Here is a 21,616-nt window from a genome sequence, read left to right on the forward strand (position 1 = left end):
TTTAGGGGGTGTTTGTGCTATTCCATAGGGCTCTCTCGTGATTAAGTCTGATTCTTTCCCATTTACTGTCTGGCTGTGCCTGTGCTGCAGAAAGTTTCCTCCTTAATTTTTGAAAATTCTGTTCATGCAAGCCCTGTGAGGTACATTTGTAGTGACATTTGGAGCCAGTCCCGAGGGCTTCTTTCTACTTAGCGGAGTTGATAAAGCTGCTGCTGCTTGTGGAGCCCGCGGAGCGCTCTGGAGCAGGGCATGTGCAGATTTTTTTTATTACTGTAAACTCCTTTAGCAAAACTTGTTCTAGCCATTGGACTTATCGCTTGCTCGGGGAGCAAAGTGAACTTAGGACAAGGAAGCAGCAGGAGGACTGTTGCCGTGGTCTTCCTGTGCTTTCCAACTGCAGTAAGTTTTGTGGTATGTCCAGCAGATTGGCTTTGGTTCTGGCCCTGTAGCTGAGCTTCTGATCTTCACCTGAGCTGCTGGTGGCAATCCAGCTGGGGTATCCTTCATGTCAGCAGCTGGTCGGTCTGGGCTTGAGAGGTACCATGAAATGGACCCTGGTGTTACACCACACCTTACAGAAGCTGAAGCAGCCCAAGGAATGAATTTAAGGTCACGGACACAGAAGCTGATCTATTTTGTTTGGATGTCTTGACTTGTGCTGCTTTCCCCAGGTGAAAGCTCCTTTGGCATATGGAGAATTAAAGTCTTCCTACACTTCCAAGTTCTTGCTATTAAGTGAGGCAATATCGCCGTGCTTTAGAAAGAGAAATGGGCTATTTTAAACAAGGAATAAACTGGGTGCTTGTGCATGAGAGCTGCTAAGAACAGGAAATGGCATTTAAAATATCTGTACGCTGTGGGGGACTCATGTCCAGTGTCATGTGTTAAAGAGCCCGTCTGAGATAAATTACTGCGATATGTGGACTGTAATGAGAATTATTTCTGGGTGTTACAACATTCATCGTGCTGCTTTCTACAGCAGTTTATTTGCACAGCTTAAATTACTTTGTTAGTTAAAGGGCATGTCAGAGTTGTGTTGAGCTGATAATCCATGGAGATAGAATTGCAATACACCTTTGCAAAAGTTTCCTCATGTAAAACAAACAAAAACCTTGGGAAACAACACTACAGTTGAGCATGGGAGTTTGTTTGTAGATTTTTGGTGGTGCTCTTAATGGAATTGTGGTTTTATATAGTAGTATTTACACTTACTTAGAAATGATGGCTCACTGTGTGCCTCTCTTATTCGTGGGCATTGCCTACCCTGTTTGAGTGGGAAATGGATTTTGAGGGAAGGCAAAACAGCGTGTCCTTATGTCATTTATAACTGTTGTAACACACATCTGGGCAGCCTACGTTTTTGCGAGTTCTTTGCTTTCTTTTTTTCAGTCTGCTTATTTCTGTTTTTCTGTACATTGTAGCCTACTTCTTGTTTAGCTTTGAAGAGCGTGTTGGGTTTTTTGTTTTGGTTGCTTGCTTGCTTTTTAGTCCTGTCTTCCCTGTAGAGAGGGGTGTTTGAAGGAAATCTAGGGTGTGCAAAGCACCTGTTTGATGATGCAGGTGATCAGGAGGACCACATTTTTGGCAAGAATACTTGCCTGCGAAAAGCAGAATGCATTTTCTTGACGCAGAACAAAACAAGCCTACTTGTCCTAAATACCTTTCTTTATGTCTTCTGCTCCAGCTCTTATTTTAGTCTGTATCTTGAACGTGCTTCCTTCCTATTCTAAATTTATCCCAAGCAGCATTAGGAAGTTCAGTTGAATAACTTAGAATTTGTAAATATTGTTTCAGATGCGTATCTTGGAAAAGACAGTTTCATCTTCAGGGCTGAAATACTTAAAGTTTATCATTCGGCTATTAAAGGCCTTTAAAATGCCTGTAATTCTTTCTTTGGCACTAGATAAAATGCCTTAAAGTTGCAATTTAGAAGGTCAGCGAAACCAAATTGGAGCTTTGGCATTATATTGATGTTAACAGTGGAAGCAAATGGGCATCTCTTTGGCTTGCTTTACTGAAGAACAGGAATCATTAAAGCCAATGCAGCGTTCGAGTTTCCCAAAAAGTTGTGCAATGCTGCTGTGCTGTGGCTGGTTTATCTGATTCTGGTGACTACGATGATTTCTCCGACGTCAGACGTCTGAAGTAATATTTGAAAAGCTGTTTTATATCTCTCACAATTTATTTTACTCTGTAACAATGTTAATATTTCATTTGCCATTTAGAAAATGGATTTTGACACTGAAGAGACTAAATTAAGACTGTTGCAAATATTTAATTTGTGATATCTCAGGTCAGTGTCATTTTACTGCTGGTAATGACAAATGTAAATTTTTTTTCTGCTGTCTTCAGGAGCCACGGAACTGGCACTGCTTTAATTTTGTAATGCGCTGCTTCTTTACCAACGCTCTCCCATCCTCCCAAAGTAAAGCCTGATTTTTGCTTGGAAAAGCTCTGGTGATGTGTTTTGTTTCAGGTTACCTCATGCTTGTAACTCTTGCATCGCTGTATTGTATTTTCTAGCTTTTGCTGTAGTAAGTCAATTTCAGGGTTCGTTTTCTTTATGTTCCTGTCACGCTGTAGTAACTTCAGCACAGTCTCACCTATGCGCATCCTGTCTTTACACTGTGGTAGTGTGCTCCTTACAGTGCTCTCTGCTGTCTTCTTCCAGGGTTATCTGCAGGAACAGAAAGCCACAGAACAGCCTTAAATGTTAGTCCAGTGGTGCTTTTACCCAGGGTGTTAAGCAATTTTGTCCTCTATCTCGGTATCTGTGCTGGAGTACCTGTGGACACCATTTGTGTCCTGGGGAGCCTGTGCACGCTGATTCCAAAGATTCCTTCAAGAACTTCCAGGGAGCTAATTCCACTGATGGGAAGGCAGCGCAGCATCTTCTGGGCTGACTCTGGATCCCTACAGTATGGCAAGGTGCTGTTAGGCGTGTCTTTACTGGAACAAATTGGCCCTATTTGCATCTAATCAAGTCAGGCTCCCAACGTTCCCATCATCTGTTGGACATCTTCTGAAAAAGTTTTCTAACGTGTTATTAAATTGAAGCACTCCCAGAAGTCTGATAAGTGCAGGTTTCAGGGTACGTGGCTGGATGCAAAAAAGGGGAGCTCCCCTTTTCCAGTGGCAGTGGGCTGCTCCATCAGCTTATTTTGTACCTTGATTTGGTCTCAAGTATCCATGAGTATCCACCAGCGAGCTGTTTTAATTATTCAGGGGGTGAACACTTCAGTAGTTCCTGCTAAAGCTCTTTGACTGTGCTGTAGCTGTTCAAATGTTCTTTCAGAAATAAGATTATCGTTACTTAAATGGTTATATGGCACGTTGGACATCTGGGTCTAAATCCCTCTTCTGAATCAGCAAGGCTAACTCTAGCCTTCTAATTTAAAGGCGCATTTGTGGGGAGAGAGTTGAGAGGGCATCCTGTCTGGTGGGGACTGAAGCGTGGAAGGTCCTGAACAAGCCAGTTTAATTCATCCCTGGAGAACGAAGAGAGAAGATTTAGGATTATGTGACCTCAGAACTATCCCTTGAGAGCTTCTGCTAGGTCCTTTCCAACAACTCTCACATATCCCCTGTCATACACCTTTTCTTCCCTGCCTGAACTGCGACTGATCCCCTTGCTTTAATATCCCCCTTACTCTGTTCCTGTTGTGCAGCCAGGTGTTTGTTTTACCTTACCCCCATTTTATGTGGCCCTGGGGGAGAAGGGAGAAGCATCGCACCTGAAGTTGGGACTTGTCATTTAATAAAATTGCATTCAAAACTAAACTCATCCCTTTTACTGTTCATTAATGCGAGCCAGAAGGGATCTAACTACCAACTAACACACCGATGTAGCCAGCTGGTCAAGGGGGTGATGTGTTTTGGAAAGGATGTGCTCATGGACACAGAAGGGTGGGTGTAGTCTGGGACTATTTCTGTAACAGCACTTGTGACAGAGAGGCATCACAGCTTCAAAGAATATCTGTGTGAGAGTGAGCTTATCTCATTTAAAACTATTGCTCCACCCCCGTTTTTTGTTTTAAAAAGCAGCATTTAGGTTACTTTTAAATACAAATTGGATTTTACTAGATATCTAAAATGACAGAGGAGCACAGTGAAGTAAGTTGATAGCTATAATATAGTAAGACCGAGCAATACTAGAAATCCATCATGTAATGAGAAAGCAAACATGTAACTTTAATTTCACGTTGTACGTGGCAGGAATGTAATATTACTTATAAATACTCCTAACTGCTGAGCGCTGTTGTCACTGCAGTGCACTTATCTGTAGTGTTTCTGTGAGGATACCTAATAAAAAGCAAATCACGTTTTGTTATTATACTTTTGTGATTCTCGTGCATAGTTTTACAGAAACAGTGGTAACCATTAGGTGCAACTCTTAACATGTTGAATTAAATTCAGTGAAACCTTGTGTTTTTCCTTTGATGTAGACTTGTATGAAAGATACAAAGTAAACGTAAGGAGGAACAGCTTTAATTTCTGCTTGCCGTACTTATTTCTGACAATAAATCAGGCACTGAAAGTGGACCAAGAATGCAAACTACAGTTTGAAAGGTAAATTCCTGTCTGTGTATTGCAGGGAAGGATGAAGACCGCTTCCCATTGTTTTCCTGGCCTTTTCTTATCGTATTGGTGACCTCCTGTTCCCACACTGATTTCCTTCAGTGTGAGAATTTGTAGTCAGTCACTGCACAAACAGCTGGAACTGCCTCTGCCCTCAGCTAGAGGCTGCTGTCCCTTCTGCTGGCCTGTGTTAATAGATGGAGTGCTCCTAAGCTGCTTCAGAGAAAAATCAGGTGAAAATTTAAATAATCTTTAGAGTGGTATGATTTTCAGCTGTGATTCAAGCTAGTTACCTGATTTAGGCACTAAAGCAGATTAGGAGCACTTCTGCACTCCTTTTAACTAGCAAAGCTCAGTTGAAGGATAACTGCCACAGTTAAATGTGTGTGTGTGTGTGTAATCCAGTACAAGGCATCCCAGAATTGTGTCTCATCATCTACTTTTCCTTCCTTGCTCGTTTGCAGTTTGGGTTATTCATGCCTTTTTCTTTTCAGCTTTGTTCAGTTAGGGCACAATTAAATTTATTTCTAGCTTTCTCCAAATCCTGGGTTTGTCCTGCAGACAGCTTTATCTGTCTATGATATAGAGAATGCAATATTTATGTCTGCTAGCATCAGGTCACTGAAGTGTTAAGCAGCATTTGAGCAGACATGCATAGAGCTAAACAAAATCAGGTCTCTTACCCTGACCTCAGTCACTGGACAGAAATTGAACAAGTCATGTGGACCGTCTGGTTCTGCTCTGATGATGTTTTGTATTATCCACTCTGAAACATTAATTTTTATTATTGCAGCATCATTGTAGTAAAGAGTGAGTCGGTATCGCACCAGATGGAGCTGAGCAGGTGCACTCTGAAAGGTCCAGCTTCTTGAGCTAAGCAGAATCTACAACCAGAAAAGACACCGAAAGAAGCAGTCAGAGAGCTCAGATAACTGAGAGCTGCAGAAGGAAGAATAGTGAGTGTATTAGAGATGTACTAAAGAGCAAATATTGAAGGAATAAAATATTGGATGAAACACTACCTTATGTTAACTTGCAAACTGAGCTAAGCTGCTGACATGCAATCACAACACTTTAGATTATTTCGTTTTGTGAGCTGACAAAAAAAAAAAGTGTACTGGCATAAGCTGTACCAAGCGATTTGATATCTAAAGCCTGACTCTGGCTGGACCTGCTCTTTGTATTGCTACAAGGCAGTCCAAGTAACCTTGGAGGCACAGCCTTTCTAAGAGCCCCATTTGCTTTTTGTATTTTGCAGCCTAGGAAGGGTCTGCCAGGTCACCTTGGGTCCAGACCGGCCGTCGCTACCTTTCACTTTCTGTTTTCACTAACTTCACTTAATGGGAAGTGATTTTGAAATTGGTCCCACCACAGTTTGGTGCAGCTAGTACCTCCGTAGTTGCTGCCGCGTTGTTGTGTCTAGGTGACTTTATTACATCTTTAATACAGATGAGGACTGTAATGGATACTTCAAAACTGTTAAAAGGTACTTAAAGTACCCACAGTGAATAAGACATGTCCTCTATTTTACTCTACATTTCAAACTCTAACAAATTAGTATTCTTTTCTGAGTAGCTATTAGATCTCGCTACAGGATAGCGGTTTTAGTTCAGCTCAAAAAGAGTCTACTATCACTGTTTAGGTGTCAAAGTACCTGTTTGTTCTGGAGTTGAAAACCATGAAGCCTGCTCTGGGAGCCATCCTCTGTTCCCAGTTGCTTCCTTGGAAGCACTCCTGCTCAGCCCAGTGATTTCTAGTGTCACATTCCTCAAGGAAAAAATTCTTTACTTCTCAAAATGTTATTATTCAGTTAATTCTGTTTTGATTTCCATTCTGCCACCCAGTTCCTCATGTACCAGCCCTTAATTTGGAAGCTCCTGAAGTCAAGCAGCCTTCATCACATTAACAACAAGTACAGCATGAGTCTGCTTCATCTGGAAGAAACATGTTCTTGAATTTGACGCACAGCCTTCGGAGTTGCTTGATACAAGGCTAATGAAACACAGGGCAGCATGACACCACTCAGAAAAAAATCAGACATAGCACCAGTGCCTTTCCAGTTTGTGGTAACTAGTATTGTACTGGGCAGAGAAGTGATGCCTCTGAAGAAGCTGATGCTATCAAAAGATACAGAAACAGCATCGCCATCAGTATTGATGCCAGACACAGTGTAGTATCTGCAGTGATGTCCAGTAGTTTCTTCTCTACTTGTCCAGTAGAGAAGAAAATGAGCATTCAAATTTGCCCTGCAATAATGCTGAATGATTCTGCTTAAATCATCATTGTAACCTTTTGGGAATTTTGACTGTTGAAATAAAAATGGAATCATCACTTTCTTGTTCGGTCTAAAATGTTATGAAAGGCAGACTTCACTAGCAAAGTATGACTTTTACTATTGATAAAACTAACTCTCTGCTTCATAATCTGCCTTGAGACATGGAATAGTTCAAACACAAGACAGAAAAAAGGTCATGAAAAAGCTTTTTAGGCATCAGAGGAAGTGTCTGAAACCGTAGGCAGATATACGCCTACTACAGTGATGATGGGAAGCATGCCGTGGCTTCAGATGTACTAGATTGTGTGAAAAGTATAAGGAGTGGTCATGGAATGCTTTAGAAAGCTTGCAGCTATTTAGCAAAAATATTGAAGATGCCCTGGGCTCTCTAAAGAAGTTAAGAGTGTATGCTCGCTGTAGCATTTCATATCATTAAGCTACTGGCAGCATGCAATTCCTGATGTTAGCGTCCGCTAAGCGTGACATGTTATTGCAGGCGGTCAAAATACCATGCCAAGAAGTGGCAGCAGGAATGCTGTAATCTTTCTTAAACGCATTAGGGATGTTCTGATATTGCGAATGGCTATTTTTAATGGTTATTCTGTACACATTCTGGTGTTTTTCAGGGTTTATGTTAAGCGTGGTTGAATGTTGCACCTGAAAAATATCAGCTACCCTTTGGGTTGTGCCATCCAGCTTTGTTTCTGCCTAGGCTGTTTGCTGTTCTTCCCCATCAGAGACTATTCTACTGGTGTTACAAACAGGGAGAGTTCAGTTGCTCAGCGCAATTCCAGGAAGAGGAAAAGAAAAAATACATCTTCCTCCAACTCCGAATGTCCATCTTTTCTGAAGTTAGGTGGTCATACCACTGCGGAACTTGTCTTCATCTTGCCATTTTATTACATCAGTAGATCAAATGTGAGACTTGTGGGAGACAGTTTGCAGGACGTGTATTTCTCTTTTCAGACGGCCCTGCTTGCAACAGAAGCTGTAAAGATCATTTGGGTCTCTAAATGTAGGACACTCTTGAGAGCTTTCACCAAATACTTGATATTAGTTGGGGCTTATCTCAGAATACAAGGAGAAATTACATATCCCTATCTTTAAAGATAAAACAACTAAAAAAATCCCAAAAAGTCCATATTTCCCATATTTAACCCCCCTAACACAGCCAGAATTAGGACAATTTTAAACTCTACTTCAGTCAAAGCTGTTATTTTTACTTTCTGGCAGGCTTGACTTAATAATTAGCATTTTCAATCAACTTCAGTAAGAGCTGTGTGAGCATGTACCATGTCTCCAGTGACAGACTGGCTAGAGTTAATGTGTTCATGACTTCTGGGTGTTTGTTTTCCAGCGAGGTGCAGAAACTCCAGCTGAGCATGCAAAGTGATAACAAAACTCTGGTAGGAGTGCAAAAAAGAAATACCAGAAGAAAAGATTTGTAATCACATAAATACTTGATTATATATAAATGTTCTAACTGGGGGCAATTCATGTAGTGTATCTTATGTTTGTATTAGATTTAAGACCTAATAAAACCATTCAGCTGACATCAGCTCTGAGTTGCAAAGAAAGGAACATGAGTTGCCTCTGAAATAAAGCTGCCTTGGTTGCTCTTCCATTTTGCAGAATTTTGTCAGCCTCGGCACAGGTGAACTGAAGACCAGCCACCATCCCACTGATTCTTGCATGTGTACATCTCAGTTCCTTCATGCTCAATGCGATGTCTGCAACACCTTGGTTTTGGCAGTAGGCAAGGCTCCTCACCTATCATAAGAGTGTTGCCCTATAGGTATTGATGGTGCAAGCTTCTGACCTTGAAACTGGCTTAAAAGGACATACATACTCTTCTAGGATTATAAACTGAACACAAATAAGTGTTTTTGAGATGAGAAATAACACTGCTGTAGTGAATTGAATTTATTATGTGATTCGTATGACACTGTACTTCCATTTTTTAAAAACATATGCAAAACTTGTGATAATTTCCAATTTGTAGCTAAAGACTTCACAATAAGATTTCCATCATGATGTGCTCCTAGTATAATATGGAGGCAAGCAGGTGTTTTAAAACTTGATATGGAACACTGTGTGTGTGTTTCTTCATTTCAGTGGAAGTTACTGAACTTTCTCATTAGATTTTCCATAAAAATATTGCACTGAATAAATTCTTCCTTCGGATGCAAAGAATGTCAGATTTGGAGTCAATCTGCGACAATCTTTTCCAAGAATCTAGACTTGCCGTCTCTAATTAGATGCTGTATTGCAGAATTGATTCTACATTTGCATTAAAATCTGACTCCTAGGATTGTTCAGATAGCTTGTAACGTTCACAGTTGGTTTCTATCATGTCATCTTTCTCAATTTGCAGATGTGAAAATTTTGTGCATCTGCAGATGAGGACTTTAGTGCACAGAAGCCTTTATAAACGCAGGCTTAGAAAATATTCAACAGACTCTGCTGGTAAGGAGATTTGATATTCTCAGATGGCTGTAAATGCCAGATAAAAAGTTTAGATGATGGGGCAGTAGTAGCACGCAACCGGCAGTATTTAGGCAGTCAGCAGCAATCCCACAAGAAGCAACACTGGTCTCGGCCTCTGGTGTAATGGAAGGGTCAACTTCATTTCACTGCCATCGGTGTAATTTGCCTTAAATGTTGCTAAGCTCTGGATGAAGTGACTGCATTGCTGCACTACATGTGCTCGCTTCCTACGTGTTCGTACTTTCTGAATAAGCTGAACTTGATTTGAATATTCACCTTAAATAGTACTTTTGTCAAGGAAGCACTAAACTTAGGAATGTCAAAGCCCGAGATTTCTCCTTACAAATATAGCAGTAATTGTTGCTGCGAAGTGCTGCAGAGTTCCATAGCTCCTGGATATAGCAAGTAATGGCTGCGAATAGCACTAACTAATCATCTTCCAGCATTACTTTGTATCATCAAAAAAGCAGTTCACAGGGTGGAATAAAAATTAAACCCGAGCATGAACAGATAGTTAGGATTTGGTATTAGCAGTACATAACATATAACCGAAAACCCCAGAGGCTTTATTTTGCAAGTTGCCTAGTTAAGTTTCCAAATTAATGTTGCCACTAAAAGAGAAACTGCCTTTGCTCAGTTATTTTGCTGTTGCTGCCTGTGCTCTGTTGTAAGCTGAAACTAAAATATGCTTTGAAAATGAGAACTGTATCTTTATTGACTCATCTTCAGTTGTCTACTGAACCTGCTGTAATATAGATGTCTCCAGTAGTGCTGCAAAATTAATAGTAGCATGCATAGAGCATCTTTGTGATCACTTCTTTGTGATTCTTCGCATCCCCCAAAAGGTTCAAACTAGAATACCAGGCTAATTTGGTGATTGGGACTTCCAATTCTGACACGTACAAAGAGGATTGCTTGATGATTCCTTCAAAATTGAGCTTGGAGGAGGAGGAGGAGGCAAGTCAAACTCCAGACCTGACAGAAAGAGGCAAAGAGAACAGCAGAGCATCATTTTCCTCCTGGAATGTCAGCTAAAAGAAGAAAAGTCAGCACATGCTGGTGTTCAGCCAGTCAGGTCCACAAGAGCTCTTCTTCGCTGACTGTTAGCGAGCATGCATCTTTTTCACGTCGTGGGCTGAGAATGTGAATATTCATCTCAGGCTCTGGATGAGAAGCTAAGTTCTTAATTAGGCACACGCTTCACATAATTTCGTTTTTCATCCTTCTCAGGTCTGGCTCACATTGACTTGGCTTAAAGGGAGGAGGGAGAGCCTGGAGAGATGGGTGAATAGTTCCCATGCCTCGAGATCAGATGGCTGAGGGAGGGAGGACAGGAATCCTCCTTTCCTTCAGCCTGGTCCTGTCTCACAGTACCACATCCTGTTCAGTCACCGTAACCAGCACCCTCCTCCAGTTCTGGTGTCTCCTTGGCTATTTTTTAGCCAGCCAGGGAGCAGGTTGGATGAAAGCCCTCAGTGTCTCTATCCCCATTTCTTGTACCAAGTACCAAGACAGTGAGAGTGTTGTATGATGACTGTTTGCAGTGCGTGCTGCTGTTGCCTCTCTTCTCCTAGCCATCAGGGAAAGGGTTTTACAGGGTTCAGACTTGTCCCTGTAGGAGTAGCCTGCTTGGAAGTGGCTAAGTACTATCAAGCATAGCACTGGCATCACGTGCCAGTTGTCTGTACGCTGCCCATTGCTGCTGCTTTGTCAGTGCCTGAAGCTGGCCCTCGTGCAGCGTTACTCAGCGAGTTTCTCCTTACCTATGCTTGTGTTTGCTTGCATATTTATTTCTTTTTGGTAGCAGGTTACCTGCTGGGAGGGGAAGTGAACACTTTTTCTCTGAAGTCAAAGTGAGGTGCTGTAGTTAAGCTTCCAAATACTTTTTTTATTTAGGTTTCTGTGGTCAGAAGGGCAGTTCTTGGTCTACCTAGAGGTCTTCCCACAGCGAAAAATTAACCAACCCATATAATTTCTAATCATTTCTTCTATAAAGACAGTCTCAGCTGTCTCTGTATGCTTTAAATTCATGGCAAAAGAATCAATCACTTTTCTAAAGGAGGGGTTTAATAGATTCTTTTCTGACCAAAAAAAAAGGTATTTGGAGGGAAGATTAAATTCTTCCATTTTAAGTGATAAAGGTAGAAATGCTGTTATGTTGCGTTTCAATTTTGAGCAGTAATTCATTCTTATTAAAGACTTAATGGGATGCTGCCAAAGCACAAGACAGTTGTTCGCATCCCTCTGAAGTCAGTTACAAAGCTGTACTAGTTTGAAACATGAGGAGAATGTCAATATTATTCTTGCCTATTTCATTTAACTGATCATTCAATGTTATAAAAGTAAACGTTTAGCCTGTGTGAGTTTGAGTCATGACTTAAAAAATTGACGGTAATCCATGTTAGTAAACGTTACCTTTCTTGCTCCCTTTTTAGTGTCCTAGGATAGCAGAGGTGGCTGCGTTTTAGGTCAGGTCCATCACTGGAGTGCATGCATCTTGCAGTCTGTACAGCTCCTGCTTGGTCTCACACGGTGCTGCAGGCACTTGGCACTAAACAAATTAACAACAAACCTTGCTACACTAAGATAAGGGCTAATTTTACAGGTACAGCATTTCATAAATCATATTGCACTTGACAGTTCAGAACTGAAGAATTAATTAATATTTAGAAATCCAGTCAAATGGGAATAGTTGCAGGCTTAGAAGAAGCAAATGTCACATTGCTGTTTGATAAACAGATTTCTAGGTCAAAATGACTGTTGTTTATGTGAATATTCTTACACAGCTAATTACTGCTGAAGGTCCACAGTTTTATCGGTTAATATATCCTGTATAACTGCGTATTTACCATGCAGGAGAGTTTTCCTGAAAATACTGCACTTTTTTATGTCACTTGACTGACGCCGTGACAGTTCAATGAGTGAAGCACTCAGGTTTGCCAATACCTGGACTTGAATTTCAATTCTTTTGGTTCTTTTGCTGTGTAGACAAAGTCTGCTCATAACCTGCTTGTGGTTGTAGTTCCGATATAAGGCTTGTTCTGCTGATTAAACAAGTAGGAGCTTGATGGGACTTGATGCCTTGAGTGACATCAGCTTTATTCTGGTGAAATGAATTAATTTAAAGTAAACCGGTGATATTTTGGGGAGCCTAGTTATACAAAAGAGCTGAATGTACATTTTAATTTGGTGTTAAAGTGATGCGTGTTACTGGAATAAATGGATACTTTAGACAAAAGGACAAATACATGTAAGCTTCTCTAACCTTGAATGCTGACTGTAATTAGAAGTCTTGCCTGGTGGCTTGCCCATCTATCCTGTTGCCTGTTACAGTATTCCATCTTGTCACCTGACTTGTACTTAACAAAAGAAATAATCTTTAATGCTTCTTTAACTAGCAAATTATGTATTTTTAGCTTGAATACCCGTAGGAATATCTATTAGGATGGTTGGGTTGATGGAAGTTACTTGCTTTAGAAGTGGCATTTACCCAGGCTTTTTGAAGCCTAATGTTGGCTTGGCGGTTGGGCTTGGTTTGTTTGTTTATGTTGGTTTAGTTTGTTTTCCTCAAAACTGTACAGCGTTACTGTCAATAAACTTGTTGGTTTGGCTTTTAAATACTCACATGCAGGTTGCAGTTCTGGGTAACGCCCACTCACAGCAGTCTTGATTTCATTTGCAGACTGAATGTATTTTGTAATAGTTGCAAAGTTCTGCTATCTGAAGTTTGAGAAACTTGGAAGAATTAATTATTTGCCAGAAAATCGGGCGTTTATTGCATTGATAGCAATCTGTGTATGCTTTTTAACGTTTTATGGGTGGTGTGAAGGTACACGTGGAAAGACTTTCATTAGGCAAGGAACTTCCTGCAGCAGAGAACGTGTACTTCATCTACAGAGATGAAGATGAAGAGAGATCTACATCTCATCTACATATCATCTACAGAGATCTAACTTCATCTACAGAGATTCTGTGTTATATAGATCCTTCTTGATTGAAAGAAGGGATTGTGCAGGGGCCGTTAGATTCATAATTGTTTAAACAAATAGGTTGCCTCCATTCCATATTATTATATTACTTCGGCTTTCAACATTACATGAAACAGAGCAGCAGCAGATGTACTGGGTAGCTATCCTGTCTCAGAAGTCTTGCCTTAATTCTTCCGTGGTCTTAATTCTGCTTAAGTGGTATTGTGGATGTGGTCAATCATTGGTTAACACGGTACCAGTTTTAGAAGAGAATGCAGAAAATGACAGAGGTGTCTCTCAGAGTCATAGAAAACTTCTTAATGTTTACCGAAACAAAGGCTGTGGCATTTCACCTGTGTACACACACTGGCTGTAGAAATGAAGAAAATATGGTGGTTAATAACTGAGAGAGCTTGGTAATTTGTCTTAAAACTCTATAGATTTAAAGGAATGTTGTACTTGTACAGTAAATGAGATGTTAGTTTAATTACTTTCAAGATCTTAGAAGAAAGAGGACTTCAGGTTCTTGATTTTTATTCCCTCCCCCAATTTTCTTCTCTTTCTTTCTAGGTTTAACTATAGATCAACACATCATCTTGCATCCCATGGGTTTTATGAATTTTTAAATTGGTTTGATGAAAGAGCATGGTACCCACTGGGAAGAATAGTAGGTGGAACTGTAAGTATTGTAATAACTTAAAGATGACTTTGTAATAATTTTGTTGAAGTTTAAGTACAACTTTGACATCAATAAAAGGAGGATCATAATGGAATATACTTTTAATTGTCAACTTGCTGCCAAGGGAATAACTATGTTTTTAATTTTTAGCTGTAATAACTGAGACAGTAAGTCAACATGCATTAGTTCTGTCCAACAACATACTGTGAACAAGAAACTGGGTTTTACCTTCTTACACCTGAATTTCTGATAATAATAAATAGGGATTTTATGACTCCTGTAATTCTGATTTTCATGTTGGGGGAAAACATTGCACAGCGGTACTTAAAAAAGAAAATTTAAATTGAAAAACAGTTCTCTATCTCTCTTAAGACACAAACTCTAAGCCAGTGGTACGTGGTAAGTGCTAGACGTCTGATTATTGAAAATGTTAGGATTTCACTGAAAAAAAGACCTTGTGAAACTAAGCAGGAGTCACGTATGAAGCATCAGGAGTGTCTAAGATTGGTGTCAATGCAAGTTATAAAACAGGAAAGGTATAAGAAAAAATACCAAATCACAATACAAAGAGTTCAGTACTAGAGTGGCTTTAGTAACACAGCCACATCTAATTTTGACCGTGCATTAAAACTTTTTAATTATAGGACATACCGTTTAAATTCATTTACAGAGCTTTTTGTAACAATTAGATCACCATTCGTTTTAGTATTTTTGAGATGCTTATGGCACACTTCTGTTTTTTTTACATGTCTTATATAACGTAAAAAGGCTTAGAAATTTAAATTAAAATTTTGATTGTATGCTTTATTTCGTAAGTCACGTGGTATATTATGTTTTAATAGTTTGTCTTGAAAACCAGGTCTCCAGGATATATGCAGAAGAACATCTTATCATCTGTTAATTTAATTTAGCACAAAGCTCTTCTTAGCTTTCAAAAGAAACTAAGGCAGTTGAAGTCCGTATTAAGTTTCCTACTAGGTATTGATTTTTCTAATGTTGATAAATGTGGAAGGGTACAATTCCTATTAAGAATATTTCAATGGTCTCCAATATTCTATGATAGGCTCAATAGATTTGTATCTATACGACTCTTTCCTGGAGGACATCTTAACTCAGTATTATAGGGCTTTATTTTAATCCTCCAAGGTGTCTACGGATAGCTTGCAAATATATAATGCTCAACTGTCAGTCAGTCAGCTTTTCTACTTAAAAAACTCAATGTGTATTTTCTTTCTCCATGCGTAACAAGAAATAAATGAACAGCATGGTATATTAAGGTGAAAATTGAATGTGGCTAGGGAATGTTGTATGGTTTCTTGTTGTTTGGGTTCTTTCTTTTTTTTTCCTTAAAGCTGTTAGCTGGCTTGAAATTCTTTTGCAAACTTCAGCTTCTGATTCCATACCTTAACTACAAATTCTCATTATGTGATAAATGTCAGGCAAGATAGGATATTATCTATGTGCTGCTTATTCGTTTAGAAAATGGATTATATGTAATTGTTAGCATTTGGGTAAAATTTAAAGGACCTCTGGTATTCAGCAGTGTTGTCAAAATATAATTAAAGTAACGTTAAAATAATTCCATTAGCTTTACCTACTCATTGCTTGTATCAGCTTAAGAAATGATTGTATTTCATTGCAAATCATATGCAAGTAAACTTACCATGATCATTTTCTGCGGTAATATAGTATGTTTTTTTCCCCCCTTTTCCCCTTTAGGTATACCCAGGACTGATGGTGACAGCAGGCCTTATACATTGGATTTTAAATATGCTTAATGTGACAGTCCATATAAGAGACGTATGTGTGTTCCTAGCACCAGTTTTTAGCGGCCTTACAGCTATTTCTACTTTCCTGCTCACCAGAGAACTGTGGAACCAGGGAGCAGGGCTTTTAGCTGCCTGTTTTATTGCCATAGTTCCAGGTTACATATCTCGATCAGTAGCAGGATCGTTTGACAATGAAGGCATAGCTATTTTTGCACTGCAGTTCACATACTATTTATGGGTAAGTAATTGATGAGTCTTTTGCTTTGGAAAGGTTTTTGGTTCCTCCTCCAACCAAATGACTGATTTTTCTTAGCATCCATTGAATTCTCATTTTGTTCCCTCTCATCTCTCTTCCCCTTGGCCGTGGATCAGGCGAGTACTGAGAAGTCACGTGGCCTGAACCACTCCATAATAACACTCTTCAGTTTATTTATTATGTAAAAGGGCCGTTCAACTGAAGTATGTGTGTCCTGTAGTAACGGTAATAGCAATGAATCTATAAGTTTAAAGGAAATAGTAGGGTTGCTTTCGTTTTTCAGTTTGGTCATATTGGTATTATGTGAGCATGAACCTTCAGCATCCGTATTTAGCTGGTAAAAAGCAGTAGACTCTCAATATTAACTCCTTTGAATTGTCATCTGGAGAAGCTATTGACTGTATGTCTGGACTGTGACTTAGGCATCCAACATACATGCCTAAAGCTGTACACAGAGTGAGATATTCATACTGTTTGCATGCTTAAAAATGTGTAATAGTCTAATGCTTTTGAAGTAGCCTACTTGCTCGTGCAGGTTGTTTTTCATTCCTTAACCTGCATGTAGAACTGCATCTGCCATGCAGTCCTGTATGAAGGAAGGGGTTTAGACAAAACGGAGTATTTCTGGACTGCTGTATCTATTTTGGAAATAGCACAGAGCAGCTATATGGTTAATTCAGCATGGACACTGTTCCTTGTGCCTTCCTTTAGCATAGGTACTTTCCATACTGAGTGTCTCCATGGGTAGTATGTACGCAGTCATTACAGCTTTTCCCATGGTTTGTCAAAAGTTCGAGTTTTCAGAAGTAAATACATACTTGCAAGTCTTTTTAGCTTTGGAGTATTTCAGAGTTGGGATATTGTTAGAGGAAATGCAATAGAAAAAAATCTAAATTTTTCATTATTTAGCTACAGGTGATAATTAAGTGCAGGTTCTGAAGAAAGGTCCTCTAATGATCTTTGTTTGATTTTTTTTTTAATTTGGGCTTAAACTGCATCTGTAAAGGTATACTGTTACTGATAACAGTAGCATCAACTTACTTTTTTACCATGTTACTTTTTAATAGCTAAGACATAATAGCAGTTCCTGTTCTCATGGAACTGGTATTTAACTAGACTGCATATGGCAATAATGTTTATATAAACTCTTGTAGAAATGTGTGAATCAGATATGTTTTATAGTTAACTTTTTAGCATTTTTCATTCCTCTTTTCCCTCACCACAGTCACCATTATCAGTTTTGGACAAAAGCATACTCCTGGTCCAGTTCATGGATCTCTCTAAACCTTTAGTAACATCTGGATGTTTTCACTAACCTTAAGTGAGTTTTTCAGAATTACAGAATGGCTCTTTATAATTGCAGAGTTGAGTCTGATGCCAGACAAAGGAAGCCATGGATGCTCTACACTCACAATTACAATGTAGTCTGATGTCTCAGAGAAAGTAGCACAGAAGCATTGCAGCTACCCTTCAGTTTTGGGTCACAAAGTAGACAGTGGCATTGCATCCTGGCTGCATTATCTAGAGAAAGAGGTGTAAGCTGTCCTGTCTGTCAATGAATTGCACTTGTGGTTTGGTTTTACAGACATCAGTTTGGAAGGATACAAATATAATCCATTATGTACTATAGAAGTCCTTGTGACAGCTGTTTTGGAATGAAATTTTGTAATAGTATCTAGTATTTGTTTATTATTCATAAATATTTGGTTATTTTTAAAGGTGAAGTCGGTGAAAACTGGTTCAGTCTTTTGGACAATCTGCTGCTGTCTATCTTACTTTTACATGGTAAGTCTTTGACAAATATATATAATAGCTAAACTCTTTTAGTGGGGCTTATTTAATTTGTGTGTTGATGAAGGACAGAAGAAGGAGATTTTAGTCTTTGCTGGGGCCATAATGTAAAATTGTTCTTTCATTTTATTATGAAGACCTTAAATATATGAGCTAGAAGACATAATAAATAATTTGAAATTTAAAGTTTTTCAATACAATGAAAGCAATTTTTGAAAAATACTAAATGCAGTAACTTTACTTATAAAGTCATCCTATGTCATGAATAGATACTCTGATTCAGTGGTATTTCTGTTTTGGTCTAGATAATTTAAGGTGGAGTTTTAATATTCATGTATCTGTGTGTCATTACTGCTAAAGCACAATAATATTATAAATTTATGGACAAAGTTATATTTATATAAATTTGAAAGCTATTTCCCTGGGTATAATTAAGCTGTAAAGTAAAGATTATCACCAAAATACTGAATTAATTCAGTGTCAAATTGAATGATCATAAAGTCTCTTTTTCATTCATGATCTATGAAAATGGAGATTATTGTAGAGACATTCCTAAGGGCTAACAAAGGGGAAAAAACAGTAGTAAAACTTGGTAGATAAAGCAAAACTTTTTTTTTTCTCTCCTTATCTTCTGAAATGTAAGATTCAAATAATTTTTCTGTACAAATAAGTCAAAGGTTACTTCTCCTCTAACTGATACTTTGTGTGTGTGTGTTTGTGTGGCTATATGATAAATTAGCTTCAAAGTATTACATCAAAATTAAAATAAATTATCTTCCAATGGTGAGACAGTCAGGATAGTTGTATGGTGTTAAGATGGAGGTCTCAAATGCTGCTTTTCCACAGCCAGGTAACTAGGCTTGCATGACAAAGGAACTTGCAAATTATTTTGCATGCCTTAATTTAAAATACAGGACTAATTCAGCGTTTGTCTGGATGCTGCCTAAATTTTCTCTAGTGTTAACATTCATTGGGTTTCCTGAGAGATTTTGGTTGTTAAAACAGCAAGAAATAGCCCTATATGTGTCACCAAAGAGCATAGCTATCTCCTGTTAAGAGTACATTTATTTCCTCCCCTGTTTCTTTCCTCCCTCTCCTTTCTGCTGAGTCAGTAAATAAGCAGCCACTTCCTCATACATAACATAGCTGTTTATGTTGCATCACAGCGAAGAGATCCTGTAGGTTTGGTACAGAACTGTGTGTAATACAAGGTCAGGCAAATAAGGTTTTGAATTGTTACGTTGACAGACCACAGGCTTTTATATCACGCCTATTGGCAAGATCCTCTAAAAATGTTGTTCAGAAATATGCAGATAATATGCACTTCTTTGTTCTTACAATTTTACTGCTAAAAAAATCACAGAATAGCAGGCTCTCTCATCTTAGTCTGGTTTTAGTCTATCTCAATAATTAGAGAATAGGTGTTAATTAGAGATGCAAGTTTCTAGTCTATACAAACTGTCTGCTACCTGCATCATTCGAACCTTTACCTAAACATGACAACATCCTAATTACACATTTGTTCTCGTTCTGTTGTCTTGCCTATCTTTGTATAATGTTTTCTCTCGGTAAATTAAATTGCCTATGTAGACCACGATAGTTCATGCCAGTAATTTGGGAAAAGAACAATGATAGTCTGAAATGACTTTCTAGAAAATTAACAAGTTTTGGACTTGTTTCCAATTATTTTAATATATGAATCAGTTGCCCCCAGTTTTGAAATGCTGGGTTTTGTACTATTAGTATCAGAAAACAGTGTCTCTGCCATGGCCTTATTTTAGATTTTGTTCTGTAGAACATAGTCATTTGGGTTTCTTTCTGGATTCTAGGGCTTTAAAAATATCTATGTGAATCTAAGCCTTAAAGTACAATTAAAGTAGAAACCACATTAGCTGCTGCATTCTAAAAATGAAGATCTAGGATAGGCGTGGTACGGATGGGAGAAGTCTAGACTGAATTTTGACAAGAGAACATGTGTTAAAACGTAGACTTCCTAGTCAACATTAGCCCTTCTAAATGTATTAGCAATGTGGTAACACATGGTAATGGAAGCTCATTAAATCTTTATCTAAACCAACAGTGACGGACATAATGATAACACTGTAGTGTTTAAGTTGTAAATACCTCTTAGCAGCACTTCTCAAGTCATGCTGTTAGTACAGGCTCACAGCCTCCAGGATGATGTTGTGCATCATGCCACGGTGCTCAGCACTGTTCCCTGTGTATCTCCCTCCTTCCTTTTGTTTCTTTCCTCACTCTGCAACCTCCATTTGCTGCTCTGCTCCAGGAATTCTGCCGTCAACAGTGTATACCTTGCTCCCTTTCTTCTCTCTGGCTGGAAATACTCTGCCTGTCCCTGCCAAAAAGCACAATGCATCATGCTAAAGCTGTATGTCAAAGGAAAACTTTGAATCCTAGGTTGGATTACTACTGTTGCCTTTTGCAGTGTCCTTCACCATGGGGAAAAGCCCCCATCATCACATTCTTGTCTGCCAGCCTGACTAGATTTGCTTGGGAGGAAGAGTGGAGCTGTAAGAAAGCCTTGAAAATCCACCAGTCCATTTCATAAGTCTTTGCTACTTTAACTTTACCACTTTCGAGGATTTTTTCTTTTTGGATAGTAACTGTTGAGAAAAATTCTGCTGGTATTACTTTTACTGGGGTTTGTGTTTTCTTGTCAGACCCTGGTAAATATCCAGCACTGGCTATCTGAAGAACTTGCAGATATTTTTAGATCTGATTTCCTATTCCATTTCTCGCAGGTCTCTGCATGGGGTGGCTATGTTTTCATCATCAACCTTATTCCACTGCATGTGTTTGTCCTCTTGCTGATGCAGAGATACAGCAGGAGGGTCTACATTGGTAAGTTGTGTTCTTTGAACAATCATTGTCAAATGCTGAATCATGAAATATGAAATTATAATGATGTCATCTGTATTTGGTGGGAATGAGGTAATTGCATATCAGATTGCATTTTATTAATTGGATTACTGATTGTAGTCAGTCACTGTCTACACCAGAGGGAATAGGAAGTTAAAACATACCATTCACATTTCCAAAATTTCAGATATGTTGCTGGTAATTCATTTTCTGCTTCATAGTGCACTAAAAAAAGGAAATAATTGGATGGTTAGGTATTTTTAGAATCCTTTTAGTATGTTTAATGTATATATATTGTGTGTGTCTGTTATAAAGAATAATGTTTCATCTTTGTCTTTTCCTAGTGCATTAAACAATTAGTAGTTTTAAAAAGTTTTGTAGCAGCCATTATGCAAATGTTACAGTGTGTTGTGACATATATAGGAAAAGACATGGGGAATTTTAAGCAGCCATGTATGTTTTACATAACTTGGACTAAAAAGCAGCCTAAGAGTCTGTCTACTCCACGTGAGTCCTTAAGATTTTATTGGGTTAATGGGTCAACCTTGCTTCCAATTTCAGGAGTGTTTGGATAGTGATCTCGGGAGAATAACTTTTTAATTGATTTACCTGATATTTAAATACTCTGTCAACAGTTTACAGAGACTACTGGTTAGATCAGCTGGTCACAGTGTGGGTGTGTGAATGAAATAGTTAATAATCAATTCAGGTATTCTTAGATTTATTTATAAGTTAGATAGAACACTTTTGACTCCCTAATGTGAAACATTTACAAAAGATAGTTTGAGAACATCTCAAACATTGAGACATTTGAGAATATATAAATTGAAGTATAATATCAAAAGATATTTCATATTTAAATATATTTTTGTTAACCCACTTTAATACTATTTTTATATTTATTTTCATGCTTTTTTTTTAGAGCCTGCTAGG

At 38.6% G+C, this 21,616-nt stretch overlaps 1 protein-coding gene and 1 long non-coding RNA gene across 2 annotated transcripts in view; both read left to right on the forward strand.

Annotated features, from left to right (window-relative positions):
• STT3B (STT3 oligosaccharyltransferase complex catalytic subunit B) overlaps window positions 1-21,616 on the forward strand; it is a 48,085-nt gene that overhangs the window by 6,007 nt on the left and 20,462 nt on the right. The window contains exons 2-5 of the mRNA XM_068674456.1: window positions 13,879-13,987; window positions 15,707-15,994; window positions 17,732-17,797; window positions 20,566-20,665. Coding sequence (XP_068530557.1) covers window positions 13,879-13,987; window positions 15,707-15,994; window positions 17,732-17,797; window positions 20,566-20,665 — 563 coding nt within the window. The remainder of the gene's footprint in view (window positions 1-13,878; window positions 13,988-15,706; window positions 15,995-17,731; window positions 17,798-20,565; window positions 20,666-21,616) is intronic.
• On the forward strand, window positions 3,476-8,820 carry LOC137852584 (uncharacterized). The gene is made up of 2 exons (XR_011093945.1): window positions 3,476-4,569; window positions 6,423-8,820. It is a non-coding gene; the product is annotated as an uncharacterized lncRNA (long non-coding RNA).

The sequence above is a fragment of the Anas acuta genome, chromosome 2, assembly GCF_963932015.1.
Source record: "Anas acuta chromosome 2, bAnaAcu1.1, whole genome shotgun sequence".
NCBI classification, from domain to species: domain Eukaryota; kingdom Metazoa; phylum Chordata; class Aves; order Anseriformes; family Anatidae; genus Anas; species Anas acuta.